General features: G+C 42.7%; 1 protein-coding gene across 1 annotated transcript in view; it reads left to right on the forward strand.

Annotated features, from left to right (window-relative positions):
• The window catches only part of DNAH11 (dynein axonemal heavy chain 11), a 329,965-nt gene that overhangs the window by 164,156 nt on the left and 142,308 nt on the right, over positions 1-23,501 (forward strand). The window contains 9 exon segments of the mRNA XM_021689842.2: positions 9,323-9,523; positions 12,566-12,731; positions 13,397-13,499; positions 14,794-15,033; positions 16,769-16,930; positions 17,202-17,395; positions 20,658-20,820; positions 21,993-22,116; positions 22,560-22,702. Of these exon segments, the coding sequence (XP_021545517.1) occupies positions 9,323-9,523; positions 12,566-12,731; positions 13,397-13,499; positions 14,794-15,033; positions 16,769-16,930; positions 17,202-17,395; positions 20,658-20,820; positions 21,993-22,116; positions 22,560-22,702 (1,496 nt within the window).

The following is a 23,501-nucleotide window of genomic DNA, read 5'->3' on the forward strand; positions in this document are numbered from 1 at the left end:
AAATGAATCCTTTTTGTTTTTTAATTATTTCTCTTCATAGATTGTTGTTTTACATTTCTCTGATGTTGACTTATTCTTCAGTCGTCGTCTTCTTCTGCCCCAATCTCTCTTCCTTTTCATTAGACTTCTTAAAATCGCGACATTCTGATTCACTTGGGAGCTTAGTGCTTCCAATGGCGCTGTGTGACTAGAGAGTATAGGGGGTTTCCATGGTATTAACTAGGCAGCTGGTGTGAAATAAGAGAAAACCCAGTGTATTCGCTTCCTGGAGCTGCTGGAGCAAAGCGCCACAAGGTAGGTGGCTTAAACAACAGACATTTCTTGTCTCGTGGTTCTGGAGGCTAGACGTTGAAAGACCAAGTGTCAGCAGGAATGGTTCCTTCTGAGGCTGTCAGGGAGAGTCCGTTCCAGGCCTCCGTCTGGAGTTCACTGGTGATCTCAAGGGGCCTTGGCTCATGGCAGCATAGCTCCAATCCTCACGTGGCATTTTCCCCGTGTGTGTGTCTCTGTGTGCAAATTCCCCTTTGTATAAGGACACCAGTCATCGCACTAGGGGCCTACTCTACTTGTGTTAGTGTCCGGGGGCTGTCCTAACACGATACCACACACTGGATGGCTTAAATGTCAGAAATTCATTTTCTCACAGTTCTTTCCCGAGGCAAGAAATCCAGGATTGAGGTGTTGGGAGGTTTGGTTTCTCCTGAGTGCTCTCTCGCTGGCTTGCAGATGGCCACCTTCTTGCTGTGTCCACACATGGCCTTTGTGTGTGTGTGTGTGTGTGTGTGCCTCCCTGAGCATGTCTCCAAGTCTGCCCAAATTTCCTCTTCTCACAAGGACACCAGTCAGATGGGGGTAGGGCCTACCCTAACGGCCTCATTTTAACTTAATCATCTCTTGAAAGATCCTGTTTTCAAATATAGTCACATTCTGAGGTAGTAGGGATTTGGGCTTTACCATATGGATTTGGGGAAGACACAGTTCAACCCATAAACCTAACCGTGAGGAAACTTCACGAATAAGCAATCAGAAGTAGGATGGCCCCAAGACTGATTAATTCTGTGACTTGGTGATATCACCAAGGATTTGGGTCTTTCCATCTCTGCTCTGCCCTTCTTAACACTGGCATCATTTTTAAGACTAGTATCCTTCCTGGTCTGGCTCCAGTGTCCCAGAAGTTACCTTCGGAGGGAAAGGACACTTTGTCACGTATTTTTTATTAAGAGTGAGGAAACTTCTCAGAAGCCCCAGAGCAGACTGCCTCTTGAACACCTAATACTCCAGGGCTCACAAGCCGCCCCTAACCTGCCTCAGGCCAGGTACTGGGTTACCCTAACTGGATTTGACGGGGCATCACACTACCATAGGAGCCAGGTTGAGCACATGAGTGCATGGAAGAAGCATGGAGACTTGGACAAAGTGGGAGCTCTGACAGGAAGGGAAGTGAAGAGATGGGTGCTGGGAGGCAACCAACCATGTCTGTTCCATCTGCTTGATATATTTTGAAATCTGCTTTTGCTCAACCTGCCTGGACTTCACCTACCTGGGAGTATTACCTAGCTGGCTGAAAGGTGAGAATTCATAATTAACCAAAGACCAAAAACTGGTATGGCAAGGTTGATGGATCTGACCAACGACATCTTTTATTCAACAGGGAACCTATTAGAACCTTATAATCTTACTCTACACACAGTTGTACCAAGTGTGGTTATTCCACTAACAGCTTCTTAACATATTGGAAGGGAACCATACTGAGTCAGCAATCATAGTCAATGCTAATATTACATAAGTCTATCTCAGACCCTTTTCTAATTGCTTTACATAGATTAATCCTTAAAACAACTTTCTAAGGCATAGCCTATTAATAACCTTTTACATATGGAAAATGGGAGAGCCAAGAGATGACATAACGTGTGTCCAGTCCATGTCCTGACACACCTTCTGTGTGGTAGGGCAGACAGGGCTTGGGCTCTGGACGGGCTTGAGTTTTAATCCAAGTACCACCACTTACTACTTTGCTGTGACCTTGGTCAAGTTACCATTGTTCTCTAAGCTTTAGGTTCATCGTGTCTGAAATGAAAATCATGACACAAGTCCCCTTGTAAATTAATTATGAGTATCATATGACCTAGCGTATGAAGCTGCTTAACATCGCACCTGTCACATACTCAACTCTCAGGAAGTGTGAATTATTGTGTAGAGAACTGAGCTAATAGCCAAATTAAAAAGCACATGATGACAATGAGCAGCCAAAGAGGAGAAAAAAAATAGTGTAAAATGTAACTCTGATGAAAAACAGTCATCTGGGACTGTTTGATGTAGCATAGAACAGTCTGTGCCTTTCAGTAGGCCCTGAGAGTATCACCAAATTAAAACAGAATTCTAGTGTAAATATTCATAATCATGAAAATGATCCTGAATGATCTATAAAATACTCAGTTGTGTTCAGTATAAGCTAACCAAACAGGGGAGAATATATTGCAGAATTTAGGTGTTAATTTTTTTTTTTAAGAACCAATCTGAATCTTGCAGGTGGTTTTTTTTTACCCCCTTTTTAATTTGGCCACCAAAAATGCAAGAAATGTCAACTCTGTTTTAATCACTGTGCAGGATTCTATTTCTTGCATATCTGCACCTGCTACCTCTTTCCCTGACTTTATATATTAGTCCATGTTCCCTGAATCGGGTTTATTTCTGTTCTTCATTTTTTTTTAATTTTATTTTATTTTTCCATGTTATGTTAGTCACCATACATCATTAGTTTTTGATGTAGTGATCCATGATTCATTGTTTTCATATAACACCCAGTCCTCCATGCATTATGTGCCCTCCTTAATACCCACCACCAGGCTAACCCATCCCTCCACCCCCTCCCCTCTAAAACCCTCAGTTTGTTTCTCAGAGTCCATAGTCTCTCATGGTTCCTCTCCCTCTGATTCCCCCCCCTTCATTTTTCCCTTCCTTCTCCTAATGTCCTCCATGGTATTCCTTACGTTCCACAAATAAGTGAAACCATATGACAATTGACTTTCTCTGCTTGACTTATTTCACTTAGCATAATCCCCTCCAGTCCCATCCATGTTGATGTAAAAGTTGGGTATTCATCCTTTCTTGATAGCTGAGTAATATCCCATTGTATATATGGACCAAATTTTCTTTATCCATTCATCTGTTGAAGGGCATCTCAGCACTTTCTACAGTTTGGCTATTGCGGACATTGCTGCTTTGAACTTTGGGGTACATATGGCTCTTCTTTTCACTACATCTGTGTCTTTGGGGTAAATACCCAGTAGTGCAATTGCTGGGTCATAGGGTAGCTCTATTTTTAATTTTTTGAGGCACCTCCACACTGTTTTCCAAAGTGGCTGTACCCAACTTGCATTCCCACCAACAGTGTAAGAGGGTTCCCCTTTCTCCACAACCTCTCCAACATTTGTTGTTTCTCACCCTGTCCATTTTTGCCATTTTAACTGGTGTAAGGTGGTATCTCAATGTGGTTTTGATTTGAATTTCCCTGATGGCTAATGATGATGAACGTTTTTTCATGTGTCTGTTAGCCATTTGTATGTCTTCTTTGGAGAAGTGTCTGTTGATGTCTTCTGCCCATTTTTTGACTGGATTATTTGTTTTTTGGGTGTTGAGTTTGAGAAGTTCTTTATAGATCTTGGATAACAGCCCTTTATCTGTAGTATCATTTGCAAATATCTTCTCCCATTCTGTGGGTTGCCTTGTTGTTTTGTTGACTGTTTCCTTTGCTGTGCAGAAGCTTTTTGTCTTGACGAAGTCCCAAAAGTTCATTTTTGCTGTTTCACTAGTCTTTGGAGATGTATCTTGAAAGAAGTTGCTGTGGTCGATGTCAAAGAGGTTACTGCCTATGTTCTCCTCTAGGATTTTGATGGATTCCTGTCTCACATTGAGATCTTTCATCCATTTTGAGTTTATCTTTGTGTATGGTGTTAGAGAATGGTCGAGTTTCATTCTTCTGTGTATAGCTGTCCAATTTTCCCAGCACCATTTGTTGAAGAGACTGCCTTTTTTCCATTGCATATTTTTTCCTGCTTTGTCGAAGATTATTTGACTATAGAGTTGAGGATCCATATCTGGGCTCTCTGTTCTGTTCCATTGGTCTGTATATCTGTTTTTGTGCCAGTACCATTCTGTCTTGGTGATCACTGCTTTGTAATATAGTTTGAAATCAGGCAACGTGATGCCCCCAGCTTTGTTTTTCTTTTTCAGCATTTCCTTGGCAATTTGGGGTCTTTTCTGATTCCGTACAAATTTTAGGATTGTTTGTTCCAGCACTTTGAAAAATGTCATTGGAATTTTGATCGGGATGGCGTTGAAGGTATAGATTGCTCTGGGTAGCATAGACATTTTAACAATGTTTATTCTTCCGATCCATGAGCATGGAATGTTTTTCCATCTTCTTGTGTCTTCTTCAATTTCTTTCATGAGTGTTCTGTAGTTCCTAGAGTATAGATCCTTTACCTCTTTGGGTAGGTTTATTCCGAGGTATCTTATGGTTTTTGGTGCTACTGTAAATGGAATCATTTCTCTAATTTCTCTTTCTACAGTTGCATTGTTAGTGTATAAGAAAGCAACCGATTTCTGTGCATTGATTTTGTATCCTGCCACATTACTGAATTGCTGTATGAGTTCTAGTAATTTGGGGGTGGAGTCTTTTGGATTTTCCACATAAAGTATCATGGTCATCTGTGAAGAGAGAGAGTTTGACTTCTTCTTTGCCAATTTGAATACCTTTTATTTCTTTTTGTTGTCTGATTGCTGTTGCTAGGACTTCTAGTACTATGTTGAACAATAGTGGTGAGAGTGGGCATCCTTGTCGTGTTCCTGATCTTAAGGGAAATGCTCTCAGCTTCTCCCCTTTGAGGATGATATTCGCTGTGGGTTTTTCATAGATGGATTTTATGAACTTGAGGAATGTTCCCTCTATCCCTATATTCTGAAGACTTTTAATCAGGAAAGGATGCTGTATTTTGTCAAATGCTTTTTCTGCATCAATTGAGAGGACCATATGCTTCTTCTCTCTCCTCTTATTAATGTGTTCTATCACATTGATTGATTTGCGAATGTTGAACAACCCTTGCATCCCTGGGATAAATCCCACTTGTTCGTGGTGGATGATCCTTTTAATGTATTGTTGGATCCTATTAGCTAGGATTTTGTTGAGGATTTTGGAATCCATATTCATCAGGGATATCAGTCTGAAATTCTCCTTTTTGATGGGGTCTTTGCCTGGTTTGGGGATTAAGGTAATGCTGGCCTCATAGAATAAGGCTAGGAGGATAGGTATTATTTATTCTTTGAATGTTTGGTAGAATTACCCAGGGAATCCATCAGGCCCTGGACTCTTGTTTTTTGGGAGGTTTTTGATCACTGCTTCAATCTCATTACTGGTTATTGTCTGAATCTATTCAGATTGTCAATTTCTTCCTGTTTCAGTCTTGGGAGTTCATAGATTTCCAGGAAGGCATCCATTTCTTCCAGGTTGCTTAATTTATTGGCATATAGTTGTTGATAATAATTTCTAGTAATTGTTTCTATTTCCTTGGTGTTAGTCGTGATCTTTCCCCTTTCATTCATAATTTTATTAATTTGGGTCCTTTCTCTTTTCTTTTGGATAAGTCTGGCCAGTGGTTTATCGATCTTATTAATTCTTTCAAAGAACCAGCTTCTAGTTTTGTTGATCTGACCTACTGTGTTTCTGGTTTTAATTCAATGATCTCTGCTCTAATCTTAATTATTTCTCTTCTAATGAGTGGCTGAGGCATCATTTGTTGCTTTTTCTCTAGTTCTTTAAGGTGTAAAGTTAGTTGCTGAATTTGGGATTTTTCCATTTTTTTTGAGTGAGGCTTGGATGACTATGTATTTCCCCCTTAGGACCGCCTTTGCAGTATCCCAAAGGTTTTGGACCAATGTGTTTTCATTCTCATTGGTTTCCATGAATTGTTTAAGTTCTTCTTTGATTTCCTGGTTGACCCAAACATTCTTGAGCAGAGTGGTCTTTAGCTTCCAAGTGTTTGAATTTCTTCCAAATTTTTTCTTGTGATTGAGTTCCAGTTTTAAAAAGCATTATGGACTGAGAACATGCAGGGAATAATCTCAGTCTTTTGGTATCAGTTGAGGCCTGATTTGTGACCCAGTATGTGGTCTATTCTGGAGAAAGTTCCGTATGCACTCGAGAAGAACGAGTATTCTGTTGTTTTAGGGTGGAATGTTCCATATATATCTATGAGGTCCATCTCGTCCAGTGTGTCATTCAAAGCTGTTGTTTCTTTGTTGATTTTCTGCTTAGATGATCTGTCCATTGCTGAGAGTGGAGTATTGAGGTCTCCTACAATTAACGTATTTTTATCAGTATGACTGTTTTGGTTAACAGTTGGCTTATGTAGATGGCTGCTCCCATGTTGGGGGCATAGATATTTACAATTGTTAGATCTTCTTGTTGGCTAGACCCTTTAAGAATGATATAGTGTCCTTCTTTGTCTCTAACTACCGTCTTTAGCTTAAAATCAAATTTGTCTTTTATAAGAATTGCTACCCCAGCTTTCTTTTGAGGTCTGTTGGCATAGAAGATGGAACTCCATCCCTTCACTTTCAGTCTGGATGTATCTTTAGGTTCAAAATGAGTCTCTTGTAGACAGCATATGGATGGGTCCTGTCTTTCTATCCCATCTGCAACCTTGTGCCGTTTTATGGGAGTATTTCGGCCATTCATGTTGAGAGTGATTATTGAAAGATATGAATTTATTGTCATCATGTTGCCTGTGAGGACCTTGTTTTTATAGATTGTCCCTATAAATTTCTGTTGTATATCACTCTTGGGGTCTTTCTCCTTTTATAGAACCCCCCTTAATATTTCTTGCAGGGCCGGCTTAGTGGTCACATATTCTTTCAGTTTCTGCAGGTCTTGGAAGCTCTGCATCTCTCAATTCACTCTAAATGACAGCCTTGCCAGAGAAAGTATTCTTAGCTGCATGTTCTTCTCGTTTAGTACCCTGAATATGTCTTGCCAGGCCTTTGTGGCTTGCCAGGTCTCTGTGGATAGGTCTGACGTTATTCTGATGTTCCTCCCTCTGTACGTAAGGAATCTCTTCCCCCTAACTGCCCTTAAGATGATTTCCTTGGTTCTGAGATTCACGAGTTTTACTGTTACATGCCAGGGCATTGGCCTGTTTTCCTTGATCTTGGGAGGGGTCCTCTCTGCCTCTAGGACAGGAATGTTTGTTTCATTCCCCAAATTAGGGAAGTTCTCAGCTACGATTTGCTCAGATATATCTTCTAGTCCTCTCTTGCTCTCCACCCCGTCAGGGATCCCAATAATTCTGACATTGGAATGTTCCATGGTGTCACCTATTTCTCTGATTCTATTTTCATGGATTTTGAGTTGTTTTTCCCTGGTCTGCTCTTTTTCCTTCTTGTCTGTTAATTGGTCTTCTAGATCAGTAATTTGTTCTTCTGCCTCACTTACCCTAGCTGTTAGATTATCTAGATTAGATTGGATCTCATTGATAGCATTTTTAAGTCCTGCCAATTCAGCTTTCAGTTCTGGCCCTTAGGGATTCTATGTTGCCATTAATCGATTTCTCCATTCTAGCTATTGTCTTCACAGTTGCTACTCTGAATTCCATCTCTGACATCTTGGTTATATCTGTATCCATTTGTAAATCTGTGGCAGAAGTAGTCACAGTCTCTGAGTCTTTTCTATTTTGGGGGTCCCTCCTCCTAGTCATTCTGCTGAGGGGTGGTTGAGGGAATGTACAGAGTCCAAAATTATTGACCACAACCCAAGCAAGACGCACCTGTTTTATAGGGACCTTAGGGTTGCTGGCCTCTTGTTCTCCCACCCTGTCTCCTGGGGGAGGGGTCTGCTGCACTGTTACTCAGGCATCCCTGTTGCCCTGCCCCCTGTGGTGGGGGATGGGCTCAGTGAAAACCGGTTTTGGGGGGCTTTTGTTCTCTGGCGGCTTTCCCTGGCAGCTTTCCGCATCTCTTCTGAGAGTCAGAGCAGAAGAAACCATTTCCAACTCTCTGCCTCAGAGCGGAGAGATCGCAGTCTGTTCTTCAGTGAGCTCTCCAGGCCACACTATATCCATTTGTGTCTGTGCTGCTATAAACTGCAGTGTCCTGGGTTGTGTGCCCCTGCACATGGCTCCCAGTCTGCCTCCAGGTCAGAGCATGTCTCTGCCCTTTGTGCTTCTAAAACCTCCAGCCACCCCCAGTTCGCACACATGGCCCCACTGCTCTGGTTTCCGTCTAAAGTCCTTTCCCTGCCGTTACCGGTCTGCAAGTCTATGCCCCATCCCCAGTGCAGGAGGCTGTCACTCACCGGTGGTGTAGGATCCTCATGGCCAGGCACCTTCCCGCTGCCGTTTACCCTCCAATATCTGCCTGCGGAGTCACAGCTCCCCACTTCGTACCTGGGAACCAACCGCCTGCGAGATTCTGTTTGTAGAGATCTAGATATACTTTCTTACATCTCAGGCTGATTTCATGGGTGTTCAGAGTGGTCTGGTAGATATCAGCTCAATTCCGGGGACCGGTCAGAATAGGGTCCCCTACTCCTCTGCCATCTTTTCCCCTCCTCCTCTGTTCTTCATTTTATTTTATTCCCCTAAGCCACCTCAAATTTGTTGTGAAACAATAAAGTATATAAATAAGTCACTAATTTTCAAAGCAGAAGCATTGCCATAAAGTTTTTTTTTTTTTTTAACAAAACAATGCATAATATGTTTGACAGTACTTTGGACTTAGGAATATTTCACTTAAAATCACTGTTTCCTGCCATTGGGTCTCTCCCCATGCAGAACTCCTTTAGTCTAAATTCTGCCCTAATCGTTTGGCCACTTAATCTTACCCAGCCAAGGCATTGCTCCCAACTTTGATTTATGTGTGGCTTGACTTTTCAAATGTTTTGTCAGCTCCTAGAGAGTGGTGGACGGTTTCTTAAACTTTTATTGGATTCCCTGGTATGCCTAACACGGGGTTGGACAGAGTGTATGTACTCTGTGAAAGGGGCTTTGGCTAGTACTTAAGTTGGAAAAGATAAATCCATTGCTTATGCTACTGCATTTTGATGGTACTACCCATTTGCTCTCCTCAAGTTATGATGTCTGAACTCTGACAATTCAAAACTGAAAATCAGGTAAGATCTCTCCTACCGAGTGTGAACTTGAGTTAAGAATTCTTTGGATCTCAATTCTCAAGTGACTGTGTTGCTTAAGATAGAAAATTTTGGAATGCCTCTCTTTCTGACTTTTCTCTCATTCTATCCTTCTCCCCCCCCCCCCCCCCCCACAGAGAGTTGTGGTTCACACATCAGAGACAACTCGTCTCAGATATTTCGTAGAGTTGCTGCTTGAGAAAGGACAACCCCTAATGCTGGTAGGAAATGGTGGGGTGGGAAAGACAGCCTTTGTAGGTGATACACTGGCAAGTCTCTCTGAGGATTACTTCGTGTCCCGTGTGCCTTTCAACTACTATACAACATCTGCAGCTCTGCAAAGTAAGTGTTCTCCTGCTTATATTTTAGAAACAAGGCATCAGAAACTGTCAAGGCTGGGGCATGTAGCTGGAGGGGACGACTACTTTCTCTAGGCTTTAGACCATTTTGCTTTGGCCTCAGATGAATTTTTACTTACCACCAATCTGGGTAAAATATACTTTGTTTCAGTATTGTGATTTTGGCTTTTTATATCACTAGTGGCTATATTTCACTTATTACTGTTCAGAACAGCAAGAATCGACATCAGCAGTGTTCATTGCTTTGCCTCTACAGAGTTTGACCACCTTTAGTCAATTTTATGGAGCCCTAGCAACATAACGGTGTCCACAAGGAAGAGTGTCCTGGTTACCTTTTCAAGTAATGGATTGATTTAGGAGAACTTCATTAAAACTGTATTGATGAAATGCCAGGCCATGAGCTGTTAATTAAATCTTAGGAAAATTGTAAGAATAATTTTAGCCTTTGAATAAATATATCGGTGTAAACAAAAGAACCAAACAGATTTGGGGCATTCTGAGTTAGGAGGGTCAAGCTAAGTAGACATGGGAAGTGAAGGAGATAGTGTAGAAAGAGCTGCTATTTGTAGGTCTGTCACTATCCAGGAAAGTGTCAGGGTTATGTTGGTGGTGGGGGCAGTGAGACTCCCTATTATCTAGTAGTTGATTAAACCTATTGAGTTGCCTTGATTGTGGTTTCTGTGTGTATGTGTGTGTGTGTGTGTATGTGTGCACATGGTCATGCACATCGGTATATGTTGTTACTGCTTTCCTAGCTTTATCAGTAGAGGTTAATAATAAATTTTCTTACTGACTGACATCATTAACTCAGCCAAGAGTGATTTTTTGTAATCTCTTAATGAGGTTTGTCTTTCTTGACCTCATGAATGGAACAGTTAAAAAAATCCAACTTGAAGATGTTTCATTTAATTCTTTAGCAAATTTGTATTATTTATCTATTTTTCCCAAGGCAATGTGTCCAGTGCATGTTTTTCATTCACAGACACAGAAGGAGGGATCACTTTATCACTTGTAAATGGAAGATTAGGTCTACAATTCAATAATCGAACAAAATACTTCACTGTACTATGAGTTCATCTTGCTAATTCCTGAAAGGGTACAGGCATGGTGTAAGATTTAGACATTGCCTGTTAGCACAACAAATAGACCAGTGTACTTGAAAGATTTGGGTTTCAGACCTTCAGGATGGGGTGTAATGCAGGCAAAGATAGGATTTGAGATAGAAAAATGAGTGTAAGCAAACAGAGGAAAGAGAAAATTACAGAAGACATGCAATTAATTGGATCTCTAAGTTGGCTGAAGCGCAGAGATGGGGTAGAACATAGGGAAAAGGTTACGGTGGTGCGTTGGAGCTAGACTGTAGATAGAAGGCCCAACTGTTAGGTTTGCCCATGGAGTGAGGGGATTTCTGGGACATGAGATTTTTATTGTTAAAACCGGGATCGTTCAGGGGGTCTGGGTGGCTCAGTGGCTGACTGAGCTGACTCTTGGTTTTGGCTCAGGTCATGATCTTGTTGTCATGAGATTGAGGCCCTAGTTGGGCTCTGCACTGAGTGTGGAGCCTGTTGGAGATTCTCCTCTCCCCTCTGCCTTCCCACTGCCACCCCACCACCGTTCCAACTCACATGTGTGCTCTCTCTCTCTCTCTCAGAAAACAAATAAACAAACAAACCAGGATAGCCCCAGGCAATGTGGAATGGTCACTGTAACTGTAGAACGAGCTAAGATGCAAGCTAAAGAGAATGTATTTCCTTTGGTAGGAGAGGGCGAGCCATTTATGGGGAGCAAGGATGCAGGCTGTCCTTTGGGAGGAGATGTCTGAGGTGCGGAGACCAGTCCCCCTGGGTAGTGTACCAGCTGAATGTAACGTTGCTCTGACTAAAATGGTAGAAAGAGTGGTGAAAGGGAAGAGACATGAGGTACCATTTACAGGCTGTAGTCAGGCAGATCTGGGACCAGGAGAGAAAGATGATACTAAAGCTTGGCACCTGGCTAAGAGAGTGTTAATCGCACTCAGTATTGTGATTTTGGCTTTTTATATCACTTTGGCTTTTTATATCACGGTGTCCACAAGGAAGAGTGTCCTGGTTACCTTTTCAAGTAATGGATTGATTTAGGAGAACTTCATTAAAACTGTATTGATGAAATGCCAGGCCTCTACTGATAAACAAAGAGGAGCACAGAAGGAAAAAAGGAAGAGATGGGTTGTGAGTGGGCAAGAGGCTTGTTTGGTGTGGGCCAAACATCCAGGCACCAGTGGCTGGTAGGAAGCACGCATTTGGAAGTGCCAAGCCACTGCTTGGAAGAGGGCTTTGTTAATTTATTCCTGATACACTTCTTTGTTCTTTCATTCATTTAACAAATGGCTTATTGTGGTTGTCATCGGGAATACAGTCATGAACACGATGCAGTTCCTTGTCCTCAAGCTACTCATAGTCTATTCGGAGGGCCAGCAATTATTAGACACTATGTCTTACGTACACTCGGTTCAGGATTTCCTACTCCCAACACAGTCACTGAGGCACATGAGGAAATGTAAGTTAATGTGTGCACAGGATAGAGTCTGTGTACAGCCTTCCCTTACACTTGTGCCCTTGGATGACCCAAGAAGAGAGGTATGGGGACTCTCTCTGTTGTGCGTAGGTACCTCTCCTGCAGGGGTGATAGGGAAGGACAGAGGGAGCAGGCCGTGGGTTAGAGTGTGTTCGGGCGGCAAACCGTTCAGACCAGCAGCAGTGTTGCCTCGGATTGCTGGCCAGTGTGATGTCGTGTGTCAGATGGTGACTCTCCAGGAAAGGAGAGGCGAGGTGAGCTGCCAATAGGAGGGAGGCTGGCAGGAAAGCATGACACAGAGGAGGTGACCAGAGGGTCATCGCTGATACTGAACTGCACAGAGTTAATACTTGAAGACTTAGGAGTGGATGAAATGGACAGAAGATGAGGAAAAATGAGGAAAAAAAAAAAGACGAAGGACAGAAAGTGACATTTTATCTGATTGGTGGGCAAAACGATGCATTTGTTTCAGGAATTCTTGAGAAACCTCTAGAGAAAAAGGCTGGTCGTATCTATGGTCCAGGAGGAAATAAAAAATTAGTTTATTTCATCGATGACATGAATATGCCCGAAGTGGACCCCTATGGCACAGTGCAGCCCCACACTCTGATTCGGCAGCACATCGATTACGGACACTGGTAAGCGATTCTCTGTGTCTTTTTCTCTACTGAAATCTAATTATTGTTATTATGGATGAATGCCGAAGAATGAAACTACCCCAATTTTTTCTGAGGAGGAGGAGCATTTTCTGGGATAACTTTTAGGTTTCGTTTTACATCCCCCTTTCATCATCATAAATGCTGTAGGTTCCCTTTGTATCTTCGGAAGAATTGGATTGAAAAGTGTCTTAGATATATTACTGTCTAGTTGAAGCATTAAACTCTCAGATATGTTAACTTGCACTAAATTACTTAGACACCTAACCTTATTCTGTGGGATGTAGCTGTTGGGTAATGTCTGGGCCTTGCAGTGTGTCCATCCCTGCCGTTAACTAGAGGGAGAGCCCCCAGCCTTGCTGTGGATATTGCTCACCAGAAATAGTCACGTGGGAATCAGTAAGCAGGAACAGTAGGTATTGACTCAGTTCCTTATGTTGATTCAGGCATCAGAAGAGCTATGTAGCCTTCCGTTTTCTAAGCTTTAGTTTTCGTGTCTCTGAGTTGAAGCTAACACGCCCAGCATCACAGAGAGATTATAAAAATCAAGGGAGACAGTTTGTGAGGAAGTCCTTCATAAACTGGGGGATTTTGTTGTGTTGTCATCTTCAGGTTTTGGACTTAAGGTTCTGTTTCCTGGTTTTCAGGTATGATAGACAGAAGGTGATGCTTAAGGAAATCCACAGCTGTCAGTACATCGCCTGCATGAATCTGATGGTGGGCAGTTCCATGATCAATCCTCGACTACAGGTAGGATGTGGAGTCCTGCTGTCACCCAAATAGGCCCTGAGTAAAACCTCAAACATTGTAGATTGTGATTCTTGAAGCTTTTTGTACAAACTAGGGCTCCTACTGGACTTCTGTTGGAAGCTTTTTTTTTTTTTAATTATTTTTTTTAAGAGCAGGTACAGGTTTACAAACTGTTCCAGCAGTTTTAGTTGAAAGGACTGCAAAGAGTTCCCTTAATACCTTCTCACCCTCCTCCCACCTCACTTTACCCTATTATGAGCATATTGCATTAGTGTCCTGCATTTATTACAGTTGATGAACCAATATAAATTCATTATTATTAACCAAAGTCCAAAGTTTACATTAGAGCCCATTCTTTGTGTTGTGTCTTCTGTGGATTTTGGCGAATACATAATGCCAGGTATCCACCATGAAAATACCATACAGAATAAGTTTCACTGAACTAAAAATCTCCTGTGCTCCACCTAATCATCCATCCCCCCACTCCTGAATCCCTGTCAACCAGCTGATCCTTTTATTGTCTCCATAGTTTCACCTTTTCCAGAATGTCACATGTTTGAAATCCCACAGTATGTGGCCTTTTCAGATTGGCTTCTTGGACTTAGCTTAAATACACATTTAAGGTTTTGCCATGTCTTTTCATGGCTTGATAGCTCTTTTTTTTTTTTTTTAACCACTATGTAATATTCATTGTATTGGTGTACCAGTTTGTTTATCCATTCACCTATTGAAGGATGCCTTGGTTATTTCCACATCTTGGAATTATGCATAAAGCTGATAAAAATATTAATGTGCATGTTTTGTGTGTACATATAAGCTTTTAATAACAATAACCCCCACCAACTATAACACACAAAAAACAACAGTATACAACAGTAAGTGTTGGTTAAACCCTTATCTGGAATCAGCTGGGGGTCGGCTGGGTGACTCTATCAGCAAATCTATGGTGGCTTTGACTAAAGTGATAGGGACAGGGTGGCTCAGTTTCATGTGTCTTTCATCCGTTAATAGGCTTGTACAGTCCATGGCAAAGGTAGGGCCTTAAGAGAGCAAGTGGAAACACAGAGGCTTCTGACAGTGACTGGCACAGTGTCATTTCCGCCTCACTCTGTTAGCTCAATCAAGTCCTATAGCCAGGCGCAGAGTCAGAGAGAAAGGTACCACAGTGACATGGCAGGGGGCATGGAATACAGGAAGGGTTAAAAAAAAAAAAAAGCCTTTTTTTGCAATCTAATGGTTCCATTATAATCCCTATTATATGTAACTCTTACATTTCTTTTGTTTTGTTTTTCAGAGACATTTCACTGTGTTTGCATTCAACTTTCCATCCTTGGATGCGCTGCAAACCATCTATAGCCAAATTCTTAACTTCCACTTTCAGCAGCAAGCCTTTGGTCCATCACTTCTCAGGAGTGGCCCCTCTTTGATACAGGCAACAATCACGTTCCATCAGATGATGACACATAGCTTTTTACCCACAGCTGTTAAATTCCACTACGTCTTTAATCTGAGAGACTTATCAAACGTCTTCCAGGTACCTTGGTGGCTCTGGGTTATGCATCTTGGGTGGAGGAATGATTTTGGTAAGATTAATGGTGTTCAGTTACAGAACTTAGTTCAAGGTGATGCTGTGTACTGTTGTATGTATTCTTGGGTGTTACACCATAAACTTCTCTGTAAAGTCTATATGGCAGGTTTATTCTCATTTTACCGATGGGACTCGTGGATTCTCTCAAGTGCAGAGACTTAGCTGCAGAAGCAAGGGTAGAAGTCTGACTCCCTGTTCTGTGTATTCCATATAAATATCTGAGTGCCTCATTTTGGGCCAAGTGAGGAGGATCATTTGTTATTTATTCATATTTATACGATATGATTTTTAAACGTACATCAAGAGAAACGTCACAATTTCTTACACCATTGGATTATTTTTACTTGACCTTGACACCTATTGGCTTACCTGGTAAAATGACAGTGTTTCTGTATTTGGTTTGTAAGGAAATTCCAAAGAGGGAATTGAAACCGGAATTTAAAAAAAAAAAAAATCAACTGGTGCGCTCTACCCTCCACAGAAAAAGCAGTTAGAGGGTTATTTATGGCCTGAAGTTCTTTTGTGAGAGGGGTAGTGGAGAATTTCAGAAGACTTCTTTATCTTTGGTGATTTTTGCTTCTTTATATTTTTATAACCCTCTTTTCTAAATCACTCTGCAAATGCCTTACAACCATAACACTGTGTCAGACAACAGATTCCTGAGACCGAGCTTCCATTCGTTCTCATCGCTGTATTTTTAGCACCTGCTGGAATGACTGTGTTCAATACAGTGTTGTTTAAAAGCTGATTTTTAAAAAAATTATTTATTTATTAGAGAGCATGAGAGAGGAGGCAGGGGAGGGGCAGAGGGAGAGGGTGAGAGAAAATCTCAAGTAGATGGCATACTGAGCACAGAGGCGGACACGGGTCTCGATCTCATGGCCCTGAGATCGTGACCTGAGCCGAAATCGAGAGTTGGATGCTTAACCGACTGAGCCACCCGGGGGCACCAAAGCTGATTTTTAATCTTAGGGAAAAACAGGAAGGAAAGCCATAGGTGACACGGGATGAGAGGCTTGCTCACCGCTATGTCCAGTCTGTCAGCTACACCTCATGCCACCAAACAGTTGTTGAGGCTTTGTAACTACTTGCCTCCAACTCTCTGTGTCTCTTCGAAGTCCAGAGCCAGCTGACTCTTTCCCGAAGGAGTGGGTCTATGAATCCAAGATACTGAAGGGTAGTATTGAAGGGAGGGGGGGTAGTCAAAATGTTTTGGGGCTAGTTCCAGATCTACCCACAAAGTGTGATTTCAGACAATTTACTTTTGGTCTCATATTCCTCATCTGCTAAATGGAAGGGTTAGATTAACAGATATCAAAGGATTTTAGGATAAAAAGAAATGTTGATCCTGTGACATTCATGTTAGCTCTTTGTCCTTTGGGAAACTTCATCTGTTGGGAGACATGATAAACACAAGTCTCAGATGAGCTATTTATTTCCTGGGCTGGCTTGTGAAATACAGTCTTAACCTATATTCTGAAACTGGGTATAATGATAGTCGGGTTTTTAAGATGTTACTTCTCAGAGAGTAAAACTACTATTATAATAATTCTACTTATGGTAATTCTTCTAACTTAATAAATTGCTGAATTTAGTATACAGTTAAAATGTTAAAGGAAAATACTATTGTAGAATGTCACCAGTTTCCGAATTTTTAATTGTTCCCGTTCTTGCCTTGTAGGGCATTTTATTTGCTTCTCCTGAATGTTTAAAATGTCCAAATGATTTAATCCGCCTGTGGCTTCACGAGTCTTCTCGTGTTTATGGAGACAAACTGGTAGACCCAAAGGATTGTGATTTGTTTCAGAAAAAAATGCTGGAAACTGCCTGTAAATATTTTGAAGTAAGTGTGTGGGATGTCCAAGGTCACTCTTTGCTCTGGCACTAATCAGTGTTGGGGCAGAGTCAGCTAAGGATGTGAACAAATTGGGCACATGCTTACCTTGCTGGAACAGCCATGATTCCAGAATATACTCGGGTCTGTCCTGGGGAACATTCTGCCCAGCGACTCACAGACTGACCTGCAGGTTCTGCCTTTGGTGGGCCACTGTGCTTCCAGATGGCTCATTCTGGATGGCTGACGTGAGCAGATTGTTCTCTCCCTCCTCCTGCAGGGTGTAGACAGTCACGTGCTGTTTCAAAAGCCCCTCATCTATTGCCACTTTGCTCACGGCGGCCAAGATCCGTGCTACCTGCCGGTGAGGGACTGGGAGGTGCTGAAGACCGTCCTCACGGAAGCCTTAGCCAACTACAATGAACTGAATGCTGCCATGCACCTGGTCTTATTTGAAGACGCCATGCAGCATGTGTGAGTTGACAAGTCATGATGCTTTCTCTCAGAGTAAAAATGGCGAGGTCTCCACAGTCATCGTGCTTCTGTGCAGCATACTCAGTACTCCAAGCTAGCAGCTCCTGTCTCTTGTTTGCCATACAGTATAAAACTGCAAGTGTCTAAGTTACATCCTAATCTTAATCATGTCTGAGGCCAGTACACTACTTTCTGAAGCATCGTCACAGCCATAATTTCATTTTATTTCACTGTAGCCCTGATAGGTAAGAAGATTGAGAAAGAGAAAGGCGTGGGACTCATTCAAAGCCGTAAGGTTCCTAACTGACAGAAACAAGATGAATGGAAATTGCTGGTCATTGATGAAACATGTTTACTGAGTGCCTACTGAGTGCTAAACGGGAACAGTGGCAGCCAATTTACTTCTGGTACAAATTAGTGAAGGAAGGGGGCATGTTTTCTTGGCAGATAATTAGACAGATGCCGCTGTCCTGATGTAGAGCTTGGCTGACAAGGCTCTGGCTCACCTCCTAGACTGGGTGCCTTGTGCAGTGCACAGATAATGCAACCATCCATCGCTCCCTTGCCGTCAGACATTGTTTTAGGTACTGAGGATACAGCAGCAAACAAGATAGTCTAGTCCTTATTCTAGTTGAGCTTACATTTTAGTGATGCTGATGAACTTTTATAAAGACATAAGCAAGCAAGGTGGCAGGAAGTGATGTGTCATGCTGAGAAATAGATCGATTCTGAGAAATAAATATGTGCATTCCCATAAAAGGCCTGGGTATCTCTATGAGGAGGTGACATTTAAGGTAAGATCAAATGGTAAGCAGGAGCGAAGCCTGGAAAGACCTGGAGGAAGAACATTCTAGGCAGGGGCATATTTCATGGGGCCCCAAGGCTGAATGTTCAAAAACAGAAAAGGGGTCGTCATGGCTGCAGAATGGAGAAAAAGTGGAGAGAGCAATATTCGACAAGTATGGAGACGCCCGAACGGGTCTTACTGACACAGGGTATTTCCCTATAACCAGAGGAAGGAGTTTCTGTTTTACTCTAAGTGCAGTGAGAAGTTTTTCAACAGATTTTAGCATGGGAATGACGTCATTTGTGGAAGAGTCCAAGCAGCTGCCCCTGTGCGGGCAGTTGGAAGCACTGTCACGCCCGGCACTGCTCCCCTCATCACCATGATTTGTCACTGGCTCTGTTAGTTTGCTAGCGTTGTACCGAAATCCCGCATATGGGTGGTTTAGAAAAACAGATACTTATGGTCGCACAGTGGAGGCAAGAAATCTGAAAAAGACGTGACAGAGAGCCATGCTCCCTCTGCAGATGCTGGGAAAGATCTGTTCCAGAATTCTCTGCGAGCTTCTGGTCGTTCCTTGGCTTGTGGCAGCTTACCTCCAGCCCTCACATGGCCTTCTCCCACTCTGTGTGCCTGCATCCAAATTTCTCCGTTTTAGAAGGACACCGGTTATCGTGGATAAGGGACCCACCTTACTGCAGAATGATACTGTCTTGTCTTAACCAATTACTTCCTCAGCGACCCTATTTCCAGATAAGCTTTTATTCAGAGGTAGTAGGGGTTAGGACTTTCATATATGAATTGGGGGGTTGCCATTCAGTAAGTAACGCTGGCCTTTCCAACAAGGGATATTTGGGCAAAGATTAAAATAAGGAAATCATGGTTAAAAATGAGTCAAGAAAGAAGGAAGTATGGGAAGAAGGAAATTCAAAGAGACACCCCAAAAAGGCAGGTTTCAGTTTTCACAAGCGGCGAAGAAAAACTTGGGAGACCTCCCCATCATGAGTTATTATAAGCATGTGAAGTATTGATGGATTCATCGGTCCCTTTGCAGCTTCCGTCCTCTGATGGCACACACTGGTGGTAGGTAAAGTCTATGACTGTGCTGCTAATTGAAGTATTAGTGTCGCAGTTCCTGCTTGGCTTAGGACACTGACTGTGTCCTTAGGACACTGACTGTGACTGTGCATCATGGGGCAGGTGAGAGAGACGGCCCATTGCCACCGAGGGCGAGAGTCTTCTACCCGATCATTCATCGGGGGCTTCTCGGTGGCTTTCAAGAGGAAGGCTGTTGCTTTGATCCGGGATTGTGAGCTCACAGCTGATTTACTCAGGGTTAGAGATGATCTCAGAACGCGTCCTCAAGGCCTCCTAGGAAGGAACTTTATTGCTTCGAGAATCTGGTGAGGTCCAAACCTCAAAGCATACATTTAAACAAAAGGAAAACTCAGCTTTGTAACTTGGGGTTTCATTTGCCTCAGAGTAATTTCATGGCTTTCCCAAGGTGGTTTTGTTGTATGGTCATGTGAAGTCAACCTCATGGACCTGCCTGAGCCTCTTACGATGACCCGTCTCTTTAGTTATTGACGGTTTGCAGCTGATATGAGCTTGGCCTGGTATAAGTGACCACAGCCTTGCTTTTCCACGAAGTGCTTTGGTAAAAAATCATCTAGGTACATCAGTCAAGGCCGGAAGCTTACATTCATTTGAGAAAAGCAACCTAGAACTAACATGATGGTGTCTCATTTGTTGCATTTGAGTATCCGTATCCTTATATTTCAGTTCCTTTCTTTTCTCAGTATTTATAACATAATTATGACCTGTTTCTTCATTCAAGATAAGGCCAACTTATTCCGAACTGTAAAATATAGCAATAATATCAGTAGCTCAATCATTCAGAATCTCTTCCACAATATAGAACAAGGGATTAGTTGGCCTTGCTGGATTCTGAAGGTTTCAGTAAATCTTCTGAAAAGTTTCATAAATTTTCTAGAGTGCTCGAGGACAGACAAAGCTTTGTTGCAAAGGAAGTAAGAATCCTAGAGGCAAGTGTTGAATCTGCATGAAGTAAATCACATTGAGATGTTTGTTGGCCTAAACAAATCCAGTCTTTCCAAAATAATTCTACAGCACAAGTTTCTGGCATGAAGTCATTCTCCCTTTGATGTTTGCTGCACATGGCTGCTGGTGTAAAATGGGGGTCTTTCTTGCTAGTCAAAAAAACTTGAAGCCTTGCAGAAAGGCCTTGTATATGGACAGTAAGGAAGCAGTGAGAGTCCCGGATGTGACCTCCACAGGGACACTTGGTTGGGCATCCAGTGTGAGGGGCCTCTTTTTTTGATGGGGAAGCAGATGAACAAAGGCTAAAGGTGTAAAATAAAAATTCAGATTTCGTGTCTAGACACTTTTCTAAAAAATGAAACAGACCCAGTTCCTAGGCCCTGCAGTCTTCTGCCATGGTGTGCTGTCTCTGCACAGGTGTCGCATCAGCCGAATCCTTCGGACCCCTCAGGGTCACGCACTCTTGATTGGCGTGGGCGGCAGCGGCAAGCAGAGCCTGTCCCGGCTGGCAGCTTACATCTGCAGCCTTGAGGTCTTCCAGATCACTCTGACTGAAGGCTTTGGAATCCAAGAACTTCGGGTGAGTAAGAGTGGGAGGCAGCCCGTCTGCCCTCCTGCCTGGCAGATAAAGCCTGAGCTGGTAGCGTGCCCACATCAGCTCTGACTCCCAGATTTGGCCAAGGCTTCCCCAACCAAGAGGGGGAAGACTTTTTGGGGATTTAGTTATATTTGTCTGTTTCTCCTTCATGGTAAATTGAGTAATCATAAAATTTGTAAGTGTTTATAGGTATATAAACCTATAAGCCTGTAGACCCAACTCAGAAAATATTTTATTAAATACTTGCTTACAACAGGGGGCACCTAGGTGGTGCAGTCAGCTGGGCGTCTGACTCTTGGTTTCAGCTCAGGCTACGATCTCAGGGTTGTGGGATCGAGCCCCACATTGGGCTCTGTGCTCAGCGTGGAGTCTGCTTGGGTTTCTCTCTCCTTCTCCCTCTGCCCCACCTCCCTGTGTGCGCTCCCTCTCTCTCTCTCTCTCTCGAATGAATAAATCTTTTGAAAAATAGTTTACATGCTTGCTTACAACAAACGTGGCTTTTCCTTTGTACTGACCACACCTGCTGTTCAACACCGTTAGTACTCCTGTACGTTGGAGGGGAAGAAAAAGATACTGCCTTTACAAGTCCACTTTGGGTAAATCATGAAAATAAAATGTGGTGAGAATACATTCAAGAAACCCCTGTGGGCTTTTTCATCACAACAGTACTTAAAAATAATATTCAGAGTTTGTGGCAAGTGAAATGTGGGTGTAATGCGGCCATTTTCAACCCAAAAAAGAAAACAAATCCCATGCTTTCAAAATTATTAAACAAAGCTAAATAAATAACCAAACAAAAACTGTTTTCAATGAAATAGTTGTTGAAATGAGCGGAATCTTCCTTTTACTGCTTTGCTTGGCAAGGGCGTCACCAAATTCATTTTCAGTCTATTCGGAGGGAGGTGTCCACCAGCCGCCGGTTGTCATCCCTATGGTCCATTAAGCCAGGAACATGGCACTCATCATTAAATGCCAGGAAAGGAGGTGATGTCATGCTGTTTGCCCCTATGCGGGATCACTGAGAGGGAAGAAGGTGTGAATGGGGAAAGCTCTCAAATTATAGTTACTGAGTTCTTCCCAGCCCTCACACACATACTCCCCACGTCACATCAGCATTTTAACAGCGCATGAATGATGGCCTCCTTTCCTTACAGGTAGATCTTGCCAATTTGTACATCAGAACTGGAGCCAAGAACATGCCCACTGTGTTCCTGCTGACAGATGCCCAGGTTCTAGATGAGAGCTTTCTCGTGCTGATTAATGACTTGCTGGCATCAGGTGATTAAACCAACACATTCCTTGAAAGATCTTCCCCAATGACAAATTATCCATAGTTGCAGTGAACTTTAAAGAGAGATAATTTGTCTTTGAGATGTTTGCTGGGGCAGTCTTTGGGGAGAAACCTATAAACCTAACTAATTTGAGGTGTATCACTTTCTTAGTCTGCTTACGGATGTGAGGTGCCTTGGAGAAGCCTTCAGTGAAGTAAATGTTATTCCTACACATACGAGCTTAGTGGGTGTGTCTATCAGAGCTTGTCCTCAGTGTGTGGCGTGTCTTGTAAATGCAAAAAAAAAAAAAAAAAAGACATTTCTGATTTCAAACTCTTCATCCTTTAAACTGAACTTTGTATGATAGAGCATTGCAAGCACTAAAAAGTCCTATCTAAAATTTAAATTGTGACTGTCTTTCAGTAATTCTTCTCATTCCTTTGAGGGCAGGAGAAATCCCGGATCTGTTCAGTGATGAAGATGTAGACAACATAATTTCTGGAATTCGTAATGAAGTTCGTGGTCTAGGCATGGCGGACTCCAGAGAAAATTGTTGGAAATTCTTTCTGGCCAGGGTTCAGCTACAGCTCAAAGTAAGTAACCCTTGTTTACTTGCATAATATTTAAAACCTGCTCTTGGAACTATGACACGGTTCTGTCAGGATTCGTACTATGAGTTTGAATTGCGGCCATTCGTTTTGAAAGGACATTTGCATTTTTACGTGTGCCCACGTTTGGAGTAAACCTTCCTGAAGTTGCCCGTGATGCTGAGCATCTACAGAACATGTCGCTGAGCAGACAGGGCGGTGCTCGATTGAACTGGACGTGGTCTCTGTCCTGGAGGGGCTGACACTGCTCCAGGAGAGAAGGACCCTCACAAGTAATGATAGTACAGGACTGATGTGGGTAGTGCCGTGGGTTACAGATGAGAGCAGCATCCTTCGCTGCACTGGGCTCTGCTAGAGGAAGCGCTGTGCTGTGGGTCGGGCATGGGTTGGAATCCATGGAGAAGCAGTGAGTGGGGAGGAGCCTTCAGGGAGAGGAAATAGCATTTATGTAAGAGGAAGGTTGGACTGGACAGGACACCTTCAGAGAAACCCAAGGTGGCTCTGGACGACTGGAACACAGGCTTCCTTTTGGGAGAAGGAGGTGGATCAGGCAGGGAAGTAAATTAGGATGAGGTAGGGGGCTGAAAATGACGAAGGGAGGGTTGGCAAGGTTTGAATTACAGAACTGAGGTTTGAATGTCAGAACTTCAAGGCAAGCAATTTAGGTGTATTAACCAGATGCCCTGAGGCTCCCCCGGGAGTTTTTCCCTGCAGATGACTCTGCTTCATTGTGGCTCCTAGAGATATAATGTAACCAAATACTAGCCACAGTGAAGAGCAAGTA

Source organism: Neomonachus schauinslandi, chromosome 12, assembly GCF_002201575.2.
Source record: "Neomonachus schauinslandi chromosome 12, ASM220157v2, whole genome shotgun sequence".
Classification (NCBI taxonomy): Eukaryota; Metazoa; Chordata; class Mammalia; order Carnivora; family Phocidae; genus Neomonachus; species Neomonachus schauinslandi.